At 27.7% G+C, this 21,430-nt stretch overlaps 1 protein-coding gene across 1 annotated transcript in view; it reads right to left on the bottom strand.

Annotated features, from left to right (window-relative positions):
- The window catches only part of Mgat1 (alpha-1,3-mannosyl-glycoprotein 2-beta-N-acetylglucosaminyltransferase), a 69,247-nt gene that overhangs the window by 13,421 nt on the left and 34,396 nt on the right, over positions 1-21,430 (bottom strand). The window contains exons 4-10 of the mRNA XM_067286911.1: positions 19,020-19,176; positions 15,330-15,438; positions 14,672-14,810; positions 11,881-12,015; positions 11,669-11,759; positions 8,567-8,671; positions 5,419-5,509 (exon numbers count right to left, since the gene is read on the bottom strand). Of these exons, the coding sequence (XP_067143012.1) occupies positions 5,419-5,509; positions 8,567-8,671; positions 11,669-11,759; positions 11,881-12,015; positions 14,672-14,810; positions 15,330-15,438; positions 19,020-19,176 (827 nt within the window). The remainder of the gene's footprint in view (positions 1-5,418; positions 5,510-8,566; positions 8,672-11,668; positions 11,760-11,880; positions 12,016-14,671; positions 14,811-15,329; positions 15,439-19,019; positions 19,177-21,430) is intronic.

Below are 21,430 nucleotides of genomic sequence, written 5' to 3' on the forward strand. Positions count from 1 at the left end.
AATGGCAGCCTCAGGATGGTGTTCTAAAATTTGAATTGCACATTTTTAAAACAGATCGACGACTATGTAACATTTATAATCTGTTCCAGAAACATGCAATTCAAAGTTTAGAGAACACCAGCCTGAAGATGTTTTTAAAAGCGGATGAAAATGTTCACTTCTCAAAGTGAGTAGTTCTTTTGTATTGCTGGTTCTTTGGTTTGTGAAGTAGTGAATCTCAGATTTTTAAGAAAATTTAAAAAACAGTTGCCAAAAAAAAGATCTCAAACTAGTACCAGATTTTCCTATTCATTGGATGCTACAGTACATTCAAGAAGGATTGTTGGAACTCTCATCTATAATTAGCAGTTCCTTATTATAATTTTTCAAGGGTCTTGTTATACACAGGGTATCCAAAAGTCAATTAAAATTTGAAAAATTGATATTTTAGTGAATTTTTGACATGTAGTAATGCATAGAATAACAAGGGATTTCATCCAAAAAATTGCCAAAATTAGTTTCAATTATGTCCATCAGATGGTGCTTTGATTTGTAACATCATAGAAAATGTCAATGTGGCAGACTTCATTGCTGAGCATAGCTGAAGATGACTAATGACATTTATGAACAGAATAAAACTGCATTTCTCAAGATATCATTGATTCCTCCCATCATATAGTGTTTAGCATTACCAATTATGTTGGGCAACATCTGTAAACCCATAACTTCAGGTAGCTCCATAACCAAAAATCACAGGGCATCAGGTCTCCAGACCTGATCCCCTATGATTTTTGGTTATGAAGCTATCTTTGGTTACCATTCATTCTGAAAGTGATAGCTTATCACTTTATTCTCTCCAAACGATGATATTGACAGGTGTTTCACAAAAGAAACGTGGGACGGTGCTCCATCCTATCAACATCCAATCTTGACTTTCCCCAGGTTAGCAAAATTCTGACCTGTGACAGTGAGTTTCAAAATCAGACAACTAAATGATGTCATTTGTGATAAAAGTACCACGTGATGGACATAATTTTAACTAATTTTGACACTTTTCTGGAAGAAAACACACAATTCTCTACATTTCCATGCTAATTCACTGAAACATCAGTTTTTTTTTAATTATTCATTAATTTTCAATTACCCTCTCTATTAACAGGTAAGGAGATAAACATTATTCAAAATGTCTAAATGCTTTGAACTTTTCTGAAGGTTTTTAATATATTTGATCTAACTTATAAAGTAACTGTTATTAATATAGATATTAAAACTAAAGTTTTGTTTTTCAGATTACTTCAGAGTTGTTTTTGAAAAAGTGTGTGATAATTAGTGATGTTATATCTATGGTCAATTGTCTTATTGGGGTTATAAAATGTATGCAGCTCAAAACAAATAATGACCAATAGTTGCTGCAGAAGATAAAAGATGAGTGATTGAGAATTCTCCGTTAAGAAATTCTCCAGATTAAGCTTAAAATTTTTATTTTCATTTATTATAGAATCATATCTGTGCAAATGCAATTATTCTAGATCCTTGATATTGAAAGAATGACTTTAAGAGTTCCGTTTCTGCTGCCAATATTATAAGTCATGTTGGGAAAGAATTAACGTTTTCAAAAGGATCAGTAAAATGGCTTCAAGGAACAAGTTGAAAATGTGGAAGTTATATCTGCACAAGACAAAAATCCCAAATGATTTAAAAGTATCTGGTAGAGATAGAAGCAAAGAATAATATTAGCAATCTGCAATGATGATGCGGGGGATACTCTGATACAATTAAGTCAGTATCTAGATAAAGGCATAATTTTACTCCATTCTGATCCTCTTCAGTTTTGGAAGATGCACAAATATATTTAACTTAGTCCACTGGCTAAAAGGTATTTGTTGCTACGTACAATGTCTGTTCTGTGTGAAAGATTTTTTTCCAAGGCCCGAAGCCTTTGCGTCAAGAGAAGAATTGCTTTAACTCTTTAAACATGAAATTGGCCTCATCTGTTAAAACAAAATCAGCCAACTGAAGAGTTTTTAAACTAGTTTTATTATACAAGCCTTGTTAGCCTGAGGGGTAAAAACAATTTAGTCATTAGCAACAGAGATGGAGTGAGTTTTCAGAGTTAAAAGAAAATGCCTTAGCAAACCACCTTTCTCACAGTTGTATGAAATAGCAAGGGATTGAATAAAGACTTTTAGGGTTTGAAAATTGCAGACCTATATATTTCCACTGTCATCTGTCTGTCCTTTGTTAATCTCAAGAATAGAGTTAGATATATGAAAATTGAGGTCAGATATGGAAAGCTTAAGTGCCAGAGACCTCAATTAACTACATATGAACTTCCAATATGGAAGGAAGTCATGTCATTTCAATTCAAAATTTTCTTGAGAATGAAGTTAGATAGATGATCAGCATCACTCGATCATTATCAGAAGTATGATATACAGGGGCAAGACATCACGGATCCTGATCAGATATGGAAAGTTCAGGGACTAGCAGCCTGGCTGTGTGATGTCACAATAAATAGTTGCTTAATGTACGTGTGTTTAAACAAAGCATCATATTAAAAATCGTTATGGATGTAGTGCTTTGCAGTTCATTGATCATAAACTTTGCACTAATGGGTTTTTACATATATCAGTATTGTCAACTATTGCTCATAAAATATTGATATTATTGAAAATCATTTTAAAGTGTATCAATTATATCAATATCAATACTTTTGCTGATATTGTACAATTATAGTGAGTAACCTTTCTAAGCACATTCCAAGTAATTGTCAATTTATCATTGATTATTACTACTATAAATTACCTATTCTGAAATATAATGTTCTTACATTTTATGAACATTGATTAAATAATTGCAACAGCAGATTTAAATATTAATTTAGATATTAAAAAGTTTCTTGCATTTCCTACAGCAAATTTGATAAAATGTGGTTTAGTGAATTGTCTAGTCTCTCTTCATGTAAACAAATTGATTGTAGATTATTTTTATTTTTTGATTCTGTCCTTGTAGGTGCTAAGAGAGTTTTATAATCATCTCCATTATAAAGCCAGGTTCACAATAGGGATAGCCAGATAATTAAGGATGAGGCCTGCCATATCCAAGATAAATATCTGAGTCATGCCTCAGATTCAATCTTGGCTCCCCAAAACAACAGTCTATCAATTCTAGATAACTAAATGGACTAAACTAAATTCTAGATAACTTAAGTGACTTTAGATCAGGCATTTAGAAATATACCATGTTCATCTTTGCGTTTATAATTCATTAATACTAAATGATTGAGTCATTAAAACAAAAACTCCCTAAACTAAGTTTATCAGTTTGATTAAATAAGTGATAATTAAAAATTTTAATTACATATAATTAAATGTACAATAAATTGTTACTGTTTCGAATTTAATTGTTTTCCTTAATGAAACTAGAGATGAATTTATGAAAAAAACCAGAAAGTTCAGGAACCACTGCTTTGGAGAAAAGTGACTAAAAAAAATTATTTTGTTTCAAACAATAAAAAAATTAAGTTGCAATAACTTGAAAACTGATAAATAAAAAAGAATAAAATCTCTCTTTCAAAACATCTAAACATTAAAAAATTTTTAGACTTAAAAATTTTTTAATGTTTCAATCTGGAATTCAATTCAAAAGCTTTGCCTTTCCTATTGCTATTCAACTCTCAAATATGCAGTAGCCATACTTGAAGCAGTGTTGCTTTCACCACTGGTGGCCAGGGGAGACTTTTTGAACCTCTGCTTAACTCATGACCTTGTTAACCTGGGTGACATCTGAGCAAGTATCACATTTGGATTGTGTTATTACCATTGTTAGATCTCCACAGATGGGGGTTCAGCCACTCTTGGTTTCATTTCTCCCCCCAGACCTCACTGACATGAATGACCTTAGATGTTCCAGCTGGCATAGCTCTGTGGTTCATCAGAATTACTGAACTCTTAACCACAGCAAAATGGTGGCTGGCAAGAGAAGAGGAATTATTATTATTACATCTATTTATTTAAATTGTTATTACAGCCTCCTATATTGTTTTAATAATGATTGAAATAAATATTGTGGACTTAAATATATTACAAAATTGCAACATCCCTTATTTTACTGCGTTATAATTTGCATCTGAATAAAAAATTTTTTCATTTCTCACATATATTGCCACAGTTCACTTTGCCATCTATGAAGTTCCATAGCCCAGTGGTTAGCATCTCTGCATATGAATCAGAAGGTCACTGGTTCAAACCTGTTCAATGGGAAAATTAGTATTTTTATGTGCCCTTTCTCAAAGGTTCGAGAACACATGTTAATTCACTATCATTTACATATTTCGACAATGCCCTCACTCTATAAAACTGCGAGCTCTCAGGTTAAGGAATGGTTGTTGTCTTGTACTGCAGGCTGCAGTGTTTGTATGCTCTATTAGTGAATAAACATTCCTTTGAGTTTACCAAAGACTTGTTATTGCAGTTCATCATTCATCTACGCGACAATATCTCCATATGTAGAACTCGCCTTAATTCAAACTGGCCATTTTTTGGTTCCTTCAAATTCAAGTTTTAGAGGTTTTACTGTAATATATATATATATACACATACATATATGCAAAATATAAAAGAATATATACAAAATAGAAAATACAATAAAAAAAAAGATATATACAATAATAAATTACATTAAATTATAATTTTTTTTTTTTGTATTTCTAAGAAACATTACTTTCTAAGATAGCTTGCTGTTCATTCTAAACTTAAAGACATTATTAAAAAATCATCAAGATACATCAAAACATACAGCTATTTAATTTTGAAAGTAAAGTCACAGTATTCTAAAAATATTTGAATAAATTATAAAAAATATTGTTTTTAATTTCAAAAACTTGATTTAAATTTTATTTTTTAAATGAACTTGTTGAATTAAACTTACTTAACATAATAGAAATCTGATATTATATAGTAAATTTACAAAAAAATTATCTGAAAGTTTCTTTGTATTTCTAATTAAGTGTATCACATCAAAAAAATTAAGGATTTAATTTATAAAACAAAACAATTAAATTTATTGGAAGTTTTTCGTTGATTAATTATTCTCAAACTTAGAAAATTAATATATAAATTTTACTGTAGAAACATTACTTCAAACTAGATGTATGCAATATAAGAACACTTCCAAATCCAATATCCAGTTTAAGAACAAAAACATTTATTGAAAAAACAACGTTTGTTTTTTCAATAAATGGATATTGGGTTTGGAAGTGTTCTTATATAAATTTTACAATGAATTTAGATAAAATATTCAGTTTATTGATAAATGCATTAAAAATTTAAAAACTATTTTAGATACATTCATTTAGTTTGTAATATTTTTTCTAAATTTTGTTTTAATTTTTTCTTAAATTATATTTAAACAAATTATACAAAAATACACATATAATACCTTTTTTAAATAACTGAGATCCTTCTTTGTAAAAGGCACAAATTTATCATTTAATTTAATAAATTTCAGATGCTTTTCATAAAAAAGACCACTAGAAAAAACAATAAGAAAGTTAGTTATTGTTGAATAAATACATTAAAAATATAAAAAAAAATGTTTAAAATATTTATTTAATTTTGAAGTAACTAACTTCCCAACAAATAATTTAAAAGAATTAACTAATTCATAATAAACTTATTTCATAACTTAAAAATAATATGGTTATAAAAATTAAGTCATATTATTTCAATTCAAAAATTCTCCCCTGAACAGAGTTAGACAGATGTCTAGCATGACACTATTGTTAACAGGAAAAGTAGGATGTACAGGGGCAAGACACTTAAAATTGAGAACATTGTAAAGAAAAATTGCATCTAGCATTGAGACAATATCATAATAAATAATTGCTCATAAAAATTTGCATTTGTAGAGAATGAGTATAAGCTACTCATATGACTGACTACATTTGACTAAGAATTACATTTATATATATATATATTTGTTTATGAAGTCAACAGTAGATTCTTGTTAGTGTCAATTTGTGGGACCACCTATATATATAAGGGTTGATTTAACAAGTATTGAGCAATTTTTGTCTAAAAGAAAATTGTATTGCATATCTATCATAATATATCTCTATACATTTAACCATAGGATAAGAATTTCCGAGAACCTAAAAATTAGCAATGTTTATTGAATATAATCAATAACTTTTAAAACCACTTAAAAAGGGTTTTTTGGATGAATAAACCAAAATGTTGTCCTTCAAATCTGACACTCATCCAAGTTCAAGAATTACTCAGATGATGATTAATTCTTGAACTCAGATGAGTGTTGGATTCAAGCATAACATTTTGGTTTATTCATCCAAAAAATTCCTTTTAAGTGCTTATAAAAGTGAATAAAAATACCTATTTTCATAGAAATTTTTAATTCAAATAATCATGGAAAACTTCCAAAGTAGTCATAAAATACATATAAGACTCATGGGCATAAAAAAATCATTTAAAAAATCTGTTAAATCTATAATCAAAATAAGGAATTGAACTTTTTTAAAATATAGTTTTGTCAATGTATTTGTATAATTTATCAATGTGAGTAAATGGGTATTCTGAATTTTTCAGTTTGAATCAATAAAGACAGTGAACATCAAGAAAAAAGCATTTTATGAAGTAAGAGATGCTATATCATCATGCTCTTAGCCATCTTAATTATCACTTTCCTGTTCCTTGTTGCTTCTATTTACATGTTAATTTATGTTTTAGAAACAAAAACTCTTAATACAACTGTACAATGAAAGAACATGTAATACTTTCATTTAATAATCATGTTTTCAGTTGAAAATTTTTAAATCTCTTGAAAATGTAACTAAAAACATCCTGAAAAAATTCCTGAAATTTTAAATACAAAAATCACCTGAATTTACTTATATTTTGTTGGTATTTTCTAAAAAGCAATAATTATTCTAACAGGTAAGTAAAAGAAACATCAATGTTAACCAAGTTAAAGTTCCCTGAAGAGCAGTTTAATGTATACTAACACTGGATTGACTGATAATACTATACAATGGTTGACACAAACTTGAATCCACTGTATATATTTTTCCTTTTCTTTTAGTTTTATTTCTTTAAATATTTAATTATATATTCTATTATTTTTTCTGTTAAGAATATAGGCTTATTTATTCAATTATATTTTCAAACAATTATAAAATTATTTATATTTGTTGTTATTCTCTCTCTCTCTCAATTATACATTTTTATCATTGTTTTGTAAATTATAATTCATGCATTAATTTTTATCATGAGAGTTTATTTATATATATATAATTTATTATTTATTTATACAGAATGAGTCAGGAGGAGAGAAAAATCAGTTATGAGACAAAAGTATGGTCATCATAAACAAAAAAGAAATTTTATATGAACTTAGGTTTTATTCTCAATAGTTTTGGACATAGCTGTTTGCTTATATACAATAAATAATGAATGATATGAGGCAGATTCAATGAATAAGGTTTGTACTGATATTAAAGAAAAATAACAATGTACAAGGTTGTGCTAATAATATTAAAAGAGTATACAGTAATATAGTTCTGTACTAATAGTTATCTTTGCCAGGTGGCATTTGCATCAGAATTGAATAGTAAGCTGTTATTTGATTTTTGACAGCCAAAGACATTAGTCCTTGTGAGAGCCATTGCAGGTTGTATGCGCAATATGGAAGTTGTGCATTCACTACAAAATGCTTAGGTTCAAATGTGTATGTTTGGTCTTCCTTGAACCTTTACCCCCACTTGCAAACCAGCAATGGATCTTACTACTCACTTGTAAGTATAATGTCTTCGGCTGTCAAATATGCTTGCTGTTTGATTCAGATGCAGTTTGATATGGGTCATGCCATTTTTTAAGCCTGACAAATGAAACCTGGCAGGAAAGAATATTGATACGGGGCTGTATTACTGCATACTCTTTTAATATTATTAGACTTGTATACTATATATTTTTATTTAGCAGTGCTACTAACATTATTTATTGATTCTACCTTGTACATAGGTTGCATTCACAAGTGCTCAAAAAAGTAAATCATAAACCTCAATTCACTTTACAACTCATGAATTACTTACATTTCTCCGAGTTACTTGGCAATGACCATGACAACATTTGTGTCATATCACAGCACCTCCCAGCAGAAGATTTTGGACACACTGATAGTAACAGGGATGTAAGCCAAAGCAATGTAAAGTTTAATTGACTCATGTCTGTGGAACATTGACATGAGTCAATGAATCTAACAAATGCATCATTCATTATTATTGTATTTATGGGAGCAACTTTCAAACAGCTGTATCTCCAAAACTACTGAAAATAATACCCATGTTCATATAGTTTTTGTTTACAATGACCCCATACTATTGTCTCCCAACTGATTTCCCTCTCCTCTTGACTTACCTTGACTAATTAGATTATATTTTCCTTGATTTATATATATACATATATACAAACACACTTATGGAAATGTATGTATGTATGTGTGTGTACACACGACAGATTGAAGGTCAGATGCAGGATGTCAATAAATTAAAGAAAAATTACTTATAAGATCTTACTTGCTCACACCTATCTTGCCAAAAGTTTTGGTGCGAGAAATTTCTGGGCGGATGCATGCACGTTCTCGCCTTTGAGCAGGCTGACGTATCCAATCATCCCAAAACCTATATATAAAAATATTTAAAAAGAAAAATTCAAATAGTGATCTTTTTTTAAGAAAAAACAAAGTTTTTACTTTAATAAGAAAACATAAATATGATTAATGTTAGAGAATTTAATTTAGCAATATATTTTTTGAATATGAAAGATTGTCATCAATATATTTATATTTAATGATCTGATTAAATACTAAATAACAAATTCATTTTTTAAAAAAGTTTGAAATATACCAAAATAAGTTTATCTATAATTGATTTAATTAAAAAGAATGAAAAACTGAGTAAGTTTGCTTATTTTTGTTAAATATAAATATTTTATTATTAGGAAAATAATAATGAAAATAAATTTATAATAATGAATTTAAATTTATTTTACTGAATAAATTAATAGTAATTACATTACTAAAATATAATATAATATAATATAATATAATATAATAATAATAATAATAATAAAGTATAAAAATTAACAAATATTTTAAATAAGAAAGTAAAAGCTTATGGTAAAACTCATTATTTAAAATCCATAGTAACAATGAATATAATTGAAGTTTATTTTAGAATATAAATATTTTAATTTCAGACTAAAGAATTAAAACTGTTTATTGGAAAAAGTTTATAAGTAAGTCAGTTTTCAATTTTATTCTTTTAAATTAAATTATATCACATCTTGGAGTAAACACATGGTGATTACATATTAAATTATAACCAAAATCCTAAAATCATTTTAGTGTTTAGTATTTTTCAAAATACAAAGAAAAATCAACTATTATAACTTTTACTTCAATGTAACATATACTGTATACAATCAAATAATATTCATATTTTTAAACTTATCACAATATTTTGTATATATTTTTAAAATTAATATATAAAAAAAAGGATATATTCTATATTTTGACTCTTTCTACATAATAATCTCTCTACATTGAATTCTGATTCTCCTCTTGATCAAATTCTCAAGTTATACACTTGTTCTGCTCTGTAATTATTAAGTGATAAAGGAAAAATTGTAAAGAATTTAAAGTCTGGTTATATTAATTTGTTGCACATAAATTTCATTGCATTGCATCATTCATTTTCTGTAATAATAAAACTGTGTTAGAAACTAACTCTCAGTGCCAGCTCTAATAGTCCTGACCCAAATCAATTTTAAATTGCATACTCTATTTTTAAAACATATAAATTTAAAATTTTGAGATTAAAAATTCAAAACATACACATTTCTATGTAAAATAGTGTAGTTTGAAAGATAAATATATTAACAATGCAGCAAAAATTGCAAAACATACAAAACTACGCATAAATTACAATTATAGATACATAAGTTGCAGATTACTAGCTATGAGATGATATAACTATAATGTACAAACAAGAAAAATTGCACAATGACAAGAATCTTCCAATTTTTAATGTTTATTGATTCATTTAAATTTGTGTTTAAATTTTGAAGTGTTTTATACATTATATTGGTCCTATATTATATTATAAAAGTATTCAGAGATTTTTTTATAGATAACAAAAACAAATTTATTGTTGATAAGTGAATTAATAATGGCCATAAACATTTAAAAAATTATCCAAAATCAGATATACTAGTCCTATCAATAACAAATCATCACTACATCAAGTACACAATCTGATTAAAAATTTGTTTTATTCAGATAATCCCATTTTTATAATGTTCTTTTAATATTAAAAAAGCATGGCTAGCCAAAGGCAAAATGAAATCTAACTTTGCTCAAATTAAAAACTGTCTTTAAAATATGACAATTAAGATTTATTAAATTTAAAAAAAAAGTATATCAAGCTTACACAATTTAAGTGAAACTTTGCATTTCTTATTGAAAAAGTATACTTTTAGATGACTTACCTGCTTCAAATTTGAGCTTTCTCTACATTTGTTTTAGCCTTGATTAATAATGAAAATTTGCTTCTTGGAATTCCTTTTTTATTTTTAGCATCAACAATATTGTTGTTGTTAATACTTGTTATGTATTCTTTATACTAAATATTTTCAGTAATATTTTCTTTATATACGTCAATGTAATGATAAAAAACCTCTCTTTCCATTGTTTTTAAAATCAATTGAACTTAGGTCAAAAAACATATGCATAAAACACAATGTAAATGCAGATGGAAACAGAAAATGGAGTAGAGTAAGTTTCTACTTATTATGTGTTGAATAATTTTATGTCAAAGTTTAGCCAATAGAAGAAATCTCTCAATGTTCACTCTAGTCACATTTGTATTGATTTGGAAAGAAAGAAAGAAAAAAAACAGTTTCCACTGGCATGTGAAGGAACTGAAAGTCATTTAAAATAAAATTTCATGTAAAATTTTATACACATATTCAAAATTATTAAAGTTTATTATTTTTAACACATTTCATTTCATTTCATTGTTGATATTAGGCTCTTTTTGATCATAATACCTATATTTCATGTCATTAGGGCTAAATTACATATATGTCTGAAACAATTTATGGAAAAGCTTTAGTTTCATTGAAATAGAGAGACTTCAGGACTTTCAATCCCTATATGATTATATGATTTAAAAAAAAAGAAAATGCCCTTGGTTCTAAACATGATCTTCATAAGATATTCTCCTGCAAAGCTATGATGCCATCATATCTGTTACACAACTCCATCTCTATGAACAAGTTTTACTTGGGCTGGAAGAGAAATTTTACTTGAAAGTAATTATGGTTGTATCAATTCCAATATATGTAAAACTGTTTATGGGGTAGTCTATATATTACAAATAAGATATTTTTATTTGATATTTTCTAAATCATATTAAATAAAGTCCAATTACTTTTTGATTCTCCTACTACAAGTTTCTTTACTGATTTAAGGAAAAAAAAATTATATATATATAATTTGACATATAATACAACTTTATTATATTATATACTTATTAAATATCCATTATTGCACACTTTCTTACTTAATGAGAGTAGACTTAATCATTTTAACAAATAAGAAATAAACTTATACATACGCTTTGGGCCATTTGGACTGCAATTCAGACCACAGGTCTTTTGTGAGCATCCATCCCAGTCCAGGAAAAAAATCTGAGCGATATAACAAAGCTGAAAAATACATATAATTTTGATTAATATGTTATTAAACATTGCTTCACTTTATCAAAAATTCATTAATTTTATTGAATGCAAAAAGTCTCAAATTTGATAACTACATTATGTTACTTACCAGGTTCATTAGCTACCATTCCATCTTTGCCATTATCATTCCAAGCAGAAATACACCATAAAGTCTGATCACTTTTCAAAATTGGATGAAGTGCCAAAAAATATTCAAAAAAATCTGGAGCAATATCTAAATCATCTATAATAAAACAACAAATTTTAAAAATAAACTATATAAAATTTAATTGTATTATGATCTTTAATTCAAACATATATGTTTATAATATTTGAAATATGATAATTCTAATAATCTAAATATCTTAAATTTACATCTACATAAAATTTCCTTGGCAATAATCAGCTCATTAAAATCAAAATAATCAATATTGATTATGTTTCATAAAAGCAATAATGTGCAAAATATAGAGTCATCTAAAAAGTTTGCAGTGTTTTTTAATAAACTTTAACATGAAAATCTTTGACCGAGATCAAATAATATAGTTCTGATTTTGTTTAATCTTGTAATCAATTTATAAATACAGTAGAGAACCAAAAATCGGAATCAATTGGGGACTGGGGTTGTTCAGATTAGTCATTTGTTCCAATTACCGATTATGTACGAATAAATATATTAACCTGTCCGATGTTCAAATTTTTCTCCGTCGCGTGTCGCTTCGTGTTGAATTTTTCTCTGTTGCGTGTCGCTTCGTGTTGAATTTTCGTCGATTTTAAGCCTAACGAAATTTTTCATAATAATAATCGAGGCTATCGTATCGTTAAAAATTATTTCTGCATTTTGTACAAACAAAATAAATATATTGAAGAATATAAAAACATGAAAATTATACTTTAGAAGTAAATTTAGTATCAAAAACGTTCGATTCAGCACAACACAGTCCGACTGAAAATCGTTTCGATTACCGGCAATTCCGATTACCGGGGTTCTGATTAACGAGTCTCTACTGTACGTCATATTCAGTCATGTGGCTACATGTTCAAATATGATGTAACACATGACATAGGGACAACATAACGAAAAGTTCTCAGTTTTGATATACAATCTTTAAATGTTGATTTAATTGCATATTTTGTAGTTTTATATACATCTATTGTTACTTTTTTCTATTTTATATATCCCAAAAATCTCTTTCATTTAAAAATTATTTAAAACTTTTCAAAAAACATCACTGTTCAATTTAAGCTTTCTGTGAATGAATATAGAATTAAGACCTGATCTCCAATTCAAGATTGAAAACATTAGTTGATAAAACTGTTTCAAATTATCTGTTACTAGAAAATATTTTAAGACTTTAGAGTGACATATTTACTATATCATTCCAGTCAAATAAATAGTGTTTTATCTCTTTTAAATAATAATAATTCCAAATAAAATGCTTATGCAAAAATACAAAGTCTAACTTTAATTTTATAGAAATTATAAAAAAATATTTAATTAAGCAAATAAAATTTTACATTTTAAAATGAAAACAAAATATGAAATAACAAAAAACCTGCTGACTCATGTTTCTTGAGTGATGATATAGAATAAATATAATATAAATAGCATTTAACTATTTTTCACAAGTAATTGGCAATCTGATAATTTATGTAAAAAACAATATTTCTACATTAAATATTACAGATTCAAACTATACAATTACACTTGTAAATTTTTAAATTATTTGAATAATTTAATATGAAAATATTAAATTAAATTTTCTAAATTTGAAAATACTTATAAAAGTTTAAAATACAGATATTATCTAATCATAATATAGATTATGTTTATATTTAATTTCAGCTAAATATACAGGATGAATCATAATTATACCCAACATAATTATTTGTATGATACAAAAGATGCAGACAGCTATGGAAGAATAATTAGGCATAATCTATACATAGGTTTGTGACATTTTCATAGCACTCAATGTGAACCCTAGCTCTATGCTAATGTATTTCTGCAAGTGTTATGGGACATGCTGCACTACCCATTACATTATATCACAAGGAATGTTCATGCACTCTATTTGAATCAACTCCTCCAAGATCTTCAAAACCTGAAATTTACAGCTACAAACTTTCTCAAGCTATCTCACAGGAAGCAGTACAAAAATGTGAGATCAGGACAATGTACTGACTACTCTATGTCACATTTGCATCCAATCACCTGTCCTGGAAAAATAGTAGCCAGCCATGCTCGCTCATGTTGTTTCTACAAAATTTGCTGGCATGCTGTCTTGCATGAAGTGAAATTTATTGGCATCCTATCTTGCAGACATGATCAGTAATACAAAATTGGATAGTGTGTCCATATAACTTTCTACAGTCATTGTAATCTACAAAATATAAAGATCAACCAATTTTCCATTACAAATCTTGCAGCAAACATATACAAAAAAACTGTGTGTGTGTGTAATAACCATACTGGACATCATGTGCATTCTTCATGGCTTAGATATGCAATGCAAACTAGAAAAAGATATCATTTATGAACAAACTAAATGCCAATTTGTAATAAAATAATATTCAAATTTAAGTTCCAGTTATACGTTAAATATAAAAGTCTACATATTTAAATGTTGGACATACCGTATTTTACAAACTATAAGACGCCCCGTAATTTCTAAGCAATTTAAAAAAAAAATACCTATAAGATGCTATGGACTATAAGATACACCTGAATTTTGGAGGCAATTTTTTTTCGAAAAATTGCCTCCAAAATTCGTCTTATAGTTCGTTTAAAATTGTGTCTTATAGTCTGTAAAATACGGTAATTGTGACTCGCTTTGTAGTATTTACTTTTTATTCCATATCGTATAAATCTCAATGACATGCATTAATTTAAAGCTTACCTTCAACAATAATTATTGTATCATAACCAATATCATGAAAAGTTTTATTCAAAGCCCATCCATAATGTCTAGCTATCTTATAATAACCTTTAAATTTTTTCTCTTTTCCAGTTAATGGAATGTCACTTTGGTCTGGTTGCTGAAATAATAAAAATCATTGAAAAAGGAAAAAAATTAAATTAAAAATAATACTACTTCAACTGCCGTATAACATCAGGCTATAAATTGGCAACAATAATAATAAATTTGACCATCTCATATTAAATTTAATAATTATAATTTAATTAAATAATTTTAGATTATATGGCAGTTGAAGTAGTGTTATTGCAAGGTATCAGGTTTAGTAAAATGTTTATATTTAAATTAAAAATAGACAAAAGTTAAATTTATACACAAAAAAAATTTAAATATAATCCCTTAAATACTAAAAAAATAAATCTCATCTTAAATTAGATTATATCTGCTTTCATTATATCAATATTCAGATGACCAGCCATAAAAAAAAGGTTAATCACAAATGTTAATGCTTACTTGTGATACCTTCATGGCATATACATGAAAAAAATTATAATTCAACTAAATCCAATCATAAATCTTATAATTAATTATAAACGTTGTAATACATTATAAAATGAATGTATTTTTATTTAAAACTTACCTGAATAAGAGTAAGCTGGTCCCCATACGAACGTATGGCCTTAGTAGTAGGTTCATGACCACAGTCTTGGCTAACAACTATTGGGAACTGTTTTGGTGAAGGTCTAAATCTAAAAAAATAAATGCTACCATAAAAAATTATAATCCATTTTTTATTAATATGTAATAAAACTGTGTATTTTAACAACTGAAAAAAAAAACTATTTTATGAAAACAAATATCATTCATCCATATTAAGCAATAATTATAAAAAAGTATAACTTGACTAAAGTTGAGTTGTATATGAAATGGTCAAATCTCAAATAGTTTTTCCTAAGTACTATTGATATTGTACTATAATATATATATACACACACACCAAACACAAAATATTTCTCAAAAATAAATAATTCTGTTTAAAATTTAATAAAATTAAAAAATTTTTAGTGAAAATCTTGAAATTTTGAAGATTATAATAATGAATTATAAAATGTCTATGAATTCAATACAAATTAATGTTGATAAAAAATGTATAAATATATGACTAACTATTCAAAAGAAATAATTTTAAAAAATTGAAATTCAAATCAAATTACTATCAATAGTTAAATACAATATGTCTACTGTCTTCATTGATAGGGGAGATTTTTTCTGTCTTAGTTCTATTTTGTTATCAAATGCAGGTGTATCTTTTAATGGCTTCATTGTTTTTACATATAATTAAATGAAACCAGAAAACATTTCAAAAAGATTTCATTTTATTTTTTCAAGATTTCAGATTTTTCTAGAAATATTCAATATCCATTACATTATTTCATTATCATACTTTCAACTACATTATTTTGTTTTCACATGTAAAATCTGTTTCCACCAACATTTAATGATTTAAAACATTCAATGAAGCCAATGTAATTTGCACTCAATTCTGACAAAATTTTAGTATACAATTTGAACCTTAACTATAGTTAAATTTTGTAAAATTATTTTTAGAAATATATTATTTCCTACAGTAAAATGTAGGCTTTTTCCATTAAAGATTGTGACCTGTAATATTTTTTCACCAAGTGTTTTAATCTTGCTTTATTTTAAGCAAGACAATTTATACACACTGTATTATCACTGTAAGATCCATGTTTTAGTTGCTTTTTAAAAACAAAGCTAATTTCTTTTAATCAAGATTAGTATGCCTAGTAAATCCTTATGCAAATGTTCTGATGGAGCCCCATTTATGCAAGTTAGAGATAACTATGATTTAGCTTCATTGCAATTGCTGTAGTTAAACATTTTTGTTCAAAATGTCCTCACAATGTCAACTGTCTTGTGAAAGATGAGAATCATCCATAAAGGTGTGACTATGCAGACGTGAGCGAGCAAATTTTCCAAGCAAGCAAGAATATGTGGCAAGAAGAGGCGATGACGTTTCACGATCTCTCTTTCTCACCACATATTCTTGCTTGTGTCTACATAGTTGCACTCTAAGGTGGAAGCTGTCAAAGCCTAGTAATTTTACCAGATATATGGATGTCTGATAAAATTACTAGATATATGGATATCATTTTAAGACTAAGGTGACAATTTTGAATGACAGGAATATGCATTAGACATACAGATAAAAATAAACAGTAAACAGTTAAAGATGACTGATATAAAGTCCTAACTATAAAACACAACAGACATGACAGTTTACCAATTCTCCTTAGAGAATGCTTTAGTAACAGGAAAATCAGTATCAAAGTGAATGTAGCCAGAAGGCTTTACAAGAGATCCATATGTCTCCTATGGTTGTATCTCACTCATGCCCATAAGAGCTCAATTAGAATGACATAGACAGCAACACTGCAATTTGACATTTGAGTAATGACAAAAAGCACACTTCACAGATTTTCACTACCAAGTGATTCCTGGTATTAATACATCTAGGAAAAGCTGGCATCCAGATTCTCCCCCATAAGATGAAAGAGAGAATTTTAAAGATGGAGAGAAAATATGGATAGGCATCATGACTGATGTTCATGCCTCACCACATATTGTTAATAACTAAACTTTAATAGCATCAAGATGAAATCCTTGAATTCCATGTGAGACTTTTTGAATGCTGTCAGTTCAGATTTCATTTTCATATATGATAATGTCCATTCTTTTAGGATGAGACTTATAGATGAATGTCTTGAAAGTGAAGATTTAAGAAAAATGAACTGGTCAATCAGGTTTCCAAATCTTAGCCTCACTGAACAGGCTTGTGATGCTTTAGGATTGCAACTTAGAAGATTGAAGTCATCACTTTCTCCAAGAATAGCCCTTGAGATAAAAATTGCCCTGCTGAAGGAATGGAAACATCTTACTGAGCTCCTGAATCACGTTATTGAAAGCAAGAGGAATCATTATGAAATTGTCTAGAAGTTTCAGATGAAATAGACCTCTGCCTAATGCCTAAAATAAGGCATTTGCATGCTTGCAACATTTTACCTTCATCACAATGGACAGATATTTGGTATTTTTACAATAAAATGTATGCCCATGCAAAAATAATCAAAGAATTATAAAATTTAATCAATTTCTATGTAAGTTCATTTAGATATTTTAATTTATGTTTTTCTTCCATAATTTATGCACACTAGTATATTTTATGGTTGCGGACACAGTATGTTATATTTTTCACAAATCTGTCATTCATATAAACATCTTCCTTTTTAGCAGAGATCCCAAACTTTTTTGACTGTCACTCCCTTCAAGGATTCCTTTACTTTTTATTGACCCCTCTCTTCTTTTTTTGTTGATACAGTTAATAAATAAATCTGGTAAGCCAGTATTAGTCCACAAACTGTTTTCATAGGAAAGATCTTTTTACATTGTGCAAATGTACATCCTGAACTGTCATAATCCACTGAACTAATAATTTTTAATGAATTATTTTCAATCAACCCCCAGATAATTTTTGACTACCAAAAATGTCCTAGGGTTGATATTGACCACTTTAGGAATGCAATGCTCTAAAGAAATCCTTCTCCACTTATGAATGTATAATTTTGTGCTCCATCAGAATCAAATACTTGAATTTTTTTTTTTCGTGAAATCTGATAGCTTCTATCTATTCCTTCAGAAAGGTTCTGAGACAAAGATATTAAAGAATTTATAGTTTAAGTATATGATAAATCTTTTTAGTTAATGTACAATTTTTATATAGCTTTTTATTTTATAAAAGGTGTCCCATTAACAATGCCAGATGTAAGTTGCATACCATTGGCATTCCATGTGATTGGCAATCTTGAAAATGCCATGTGGTTTCCAACAACTCACAAACAATTTCTGACCTCAAAATGGAGATTCAATTTGTTATTGACAGAATTTGCTGGAATTATGTGGCAGTGTCATAAGCAATTATGTGCAAAGAATGTGTGTGCACCACCAGAGTCATGGGGAACATTTGGCAGAAACTGTCTTTCACAAGTAAAACTGACTTAGCACTGAAATGGAGTGTAATGTTATTTTATAGTAAAATAAAAATATTCACAACTGTTCAATAAATGATGCATTTTATTTCACAATTAGATCTAGTACTGCTATTGGGACACTATATATCAATAAATCTATTAAAACATTTTATAGTTTAAAGGCTAAAGAAAATTTCTCTATATATTATCAACAGATAATACCAATTGTATTTTTTTAAAAGTTAATATAATAATAGATAGATAAATATATAGCTACTTACTTAATAAGCTGATCAAGATTCCTCTTAACAGTTATTCGATTACAAGCAAAAACTAACACACCAATTACAGGATATGGATTTAAATCTTCAGACTGTCTAATATTAGTGATATTCTGTTGTAAATTTTGATTATCATTCTTTCCACCATTAAAAATTTCTAAAATAATAAATTATATAATTAAATCTTTGAATTTTTATAAAATTTTAAAACATTTAATTTCATTTAAGACAATATCAAATGGTTTTTTAAAATTACACAGTCCTTCCAACAATAGAAAATACAGTGATTGCCTAGAAACTCTATTATTTTCATGTAACTTTAATGAAATTTTCTAATACATTTCATAGTAAGATATCAACAATTATTGCACAAGTTTGGAGAAAAGTGATTAAGAAACAAGAGAGCTAGATACTATTAGCAAAAATAGAAAGTCCAACATTAATAAGAACATCTTGACTTATGACAGCTGATTTTGCTACAATTTTTTGAAACAAGCTGAAAAATATGATTAGACATTGAATTAATCAAAGATTGCAGTTGTTCTTGTGGAATATTTTCTCATGCCTCAATGAGAACAGCCTTTAGTTCAGTGACAGTTTTTCATTGCTTTCCACTGTATACATATGGAAAACGAAATAACCCCAAAGATTTTCAATTGTGTTTAAATCTGCACTGAGAGGTGGCCAGTCCAAAAGTCAAATGTTCTTGCTCTGAAAAAAGGATAATGTTGATTTTGATACATGGAAGCTTGCATTACCCTGCATGAATTCAAAGTCCTGTCCAGCAATTTTCTGTCCATAAGTTTGGAGCTGCCTCCAGAGAAAGTTCTGATAAGTTTGAAGTTGTTTCAACCTTCAATAAATACTAGATCTGTCTTTCCATTCCAATCAATCCCCTCCCAAGTCATGAGTGTACCATCTCCAGCTATCCTCTTTGAGTACTGCTTTTGATCTAGTCTTTTGTCTGCCCAATAATACTTAAAACCATCAGGTCTATTAAGATTCTACTTTTTCTCATCTGAGAAAATTACTTTTTGCCATCCTTCTCCTCTTTCAAAAGTTCTTTCTGGCAAACTGTAATCAAAGTTGTTTGTGTTTTTCCTTGAGCTGGTTGCCTGTTATCATTTTGATTAAAGAAACATTGTGTAATATTGATTTACTGCAGCTCAGCTTCAATTCATTTTTGATTTTTTGCATGCAGTGCAAAGAAACACATTCATGTTTCTTTGCCGTGCACATCATTCTCTAGGTGTTGTTGAACTCTTGCACCCACTGTTCCATTTTCCTGTTTATTTCCCTTTATTATTGAGTAACTTTGAAATTGTTGAATAAAGTCTTCCCAAATTTTTAGCAATCCAAGTTACTTTTCTCTCTTCTTGGTGAAACACATCAATTTTGATCTTCTCTTCTACAGTTAGGTCCTTCCCACATCCCATTTTTAACAGTAATGTACTATCCAATTTAATAAACCTTTCTTTTCATTTGTTGATTGTTTTTTATGCAAATTTCATGGATTCCAATCATTACTTTCTTTGTAATTAATTCCAAATCAGTACATGTTCCATTAATGTTGGACATTTTACTTTTGATGGTAATATCTAGCTCTTGTTTATTAATCATTTTTCTCCAAACTTATGAAATAATTGTTGATATTTTGCTATCAACCATATTAGAATATTTCAAAGTTATACGAAAATAATAGAGTTTCTAGGCAATCACTGTATGTTCTATTATTGTTGGAAGGACTATATATATATAATTCATTAAAATGAAAGGAATGTACAATGTTTCAAAGTTATGATTTGACTAAACTTTTCATTATCAAATTTTAATCAATCAATTTGAAATAATGCAAAAAAAAAAAAAAAAATTCAAAAGATAGTAAAAGAAAGCAACAAACTTTTTAAACAAATATACAGAATGTAACAAACTCCTTGCCAACATTTTACAGACATTCTACAATCAAAAGTAAACAAAATCCGTTGTAACTTTGTAAAAATCCTTTGTAAATGTTGTTCAAATTTCACTTTGTTTTGAGATCTGGTCTGCCAAAAGAAACATATTGGAAGACCAATTTTAAACCTCTCACCAAAAGACATCTGTGTTACCAATATGCACTATACAAACTGAAGCTTTGTTTTAAATATTGAAAATGTTTTTCGAATACACGAAAACTGAACTAGTTTTAATTATAATCAGTGTTGAGCTTCAATTGTTTTATGAGTAAACATCTATGTCCATGTTTGTAAAGGACATTTTGAATAGTTCTTGTGAATGATTTTGTTTAATTTTGTAAAAAAAAAAAAAAACATGATGTTATTCAAAGTAACTTTACATTGAAAAAACTTTCATCCCAACTTCCCAACTATTTTTTTTTTTTTTTATTGTAGAGCAAATGGAGACAAAACTTA

This window comes from Centruroides vittatus, unplaced genomic scaffold, assembly GCF_030686945.1.
Source record: "Centruroides vittatus isolate TY-2023 unplaced genomic scaffold, ASM3068694v2 scaffold_386, whole genome shotgun sequence".
Lineage (NCBI taxonomy): Eukaryota > Metazoa > Arthropoda > Arachnida > Scorpiones > Buthidae > Centruroides > Centruroides vittatus.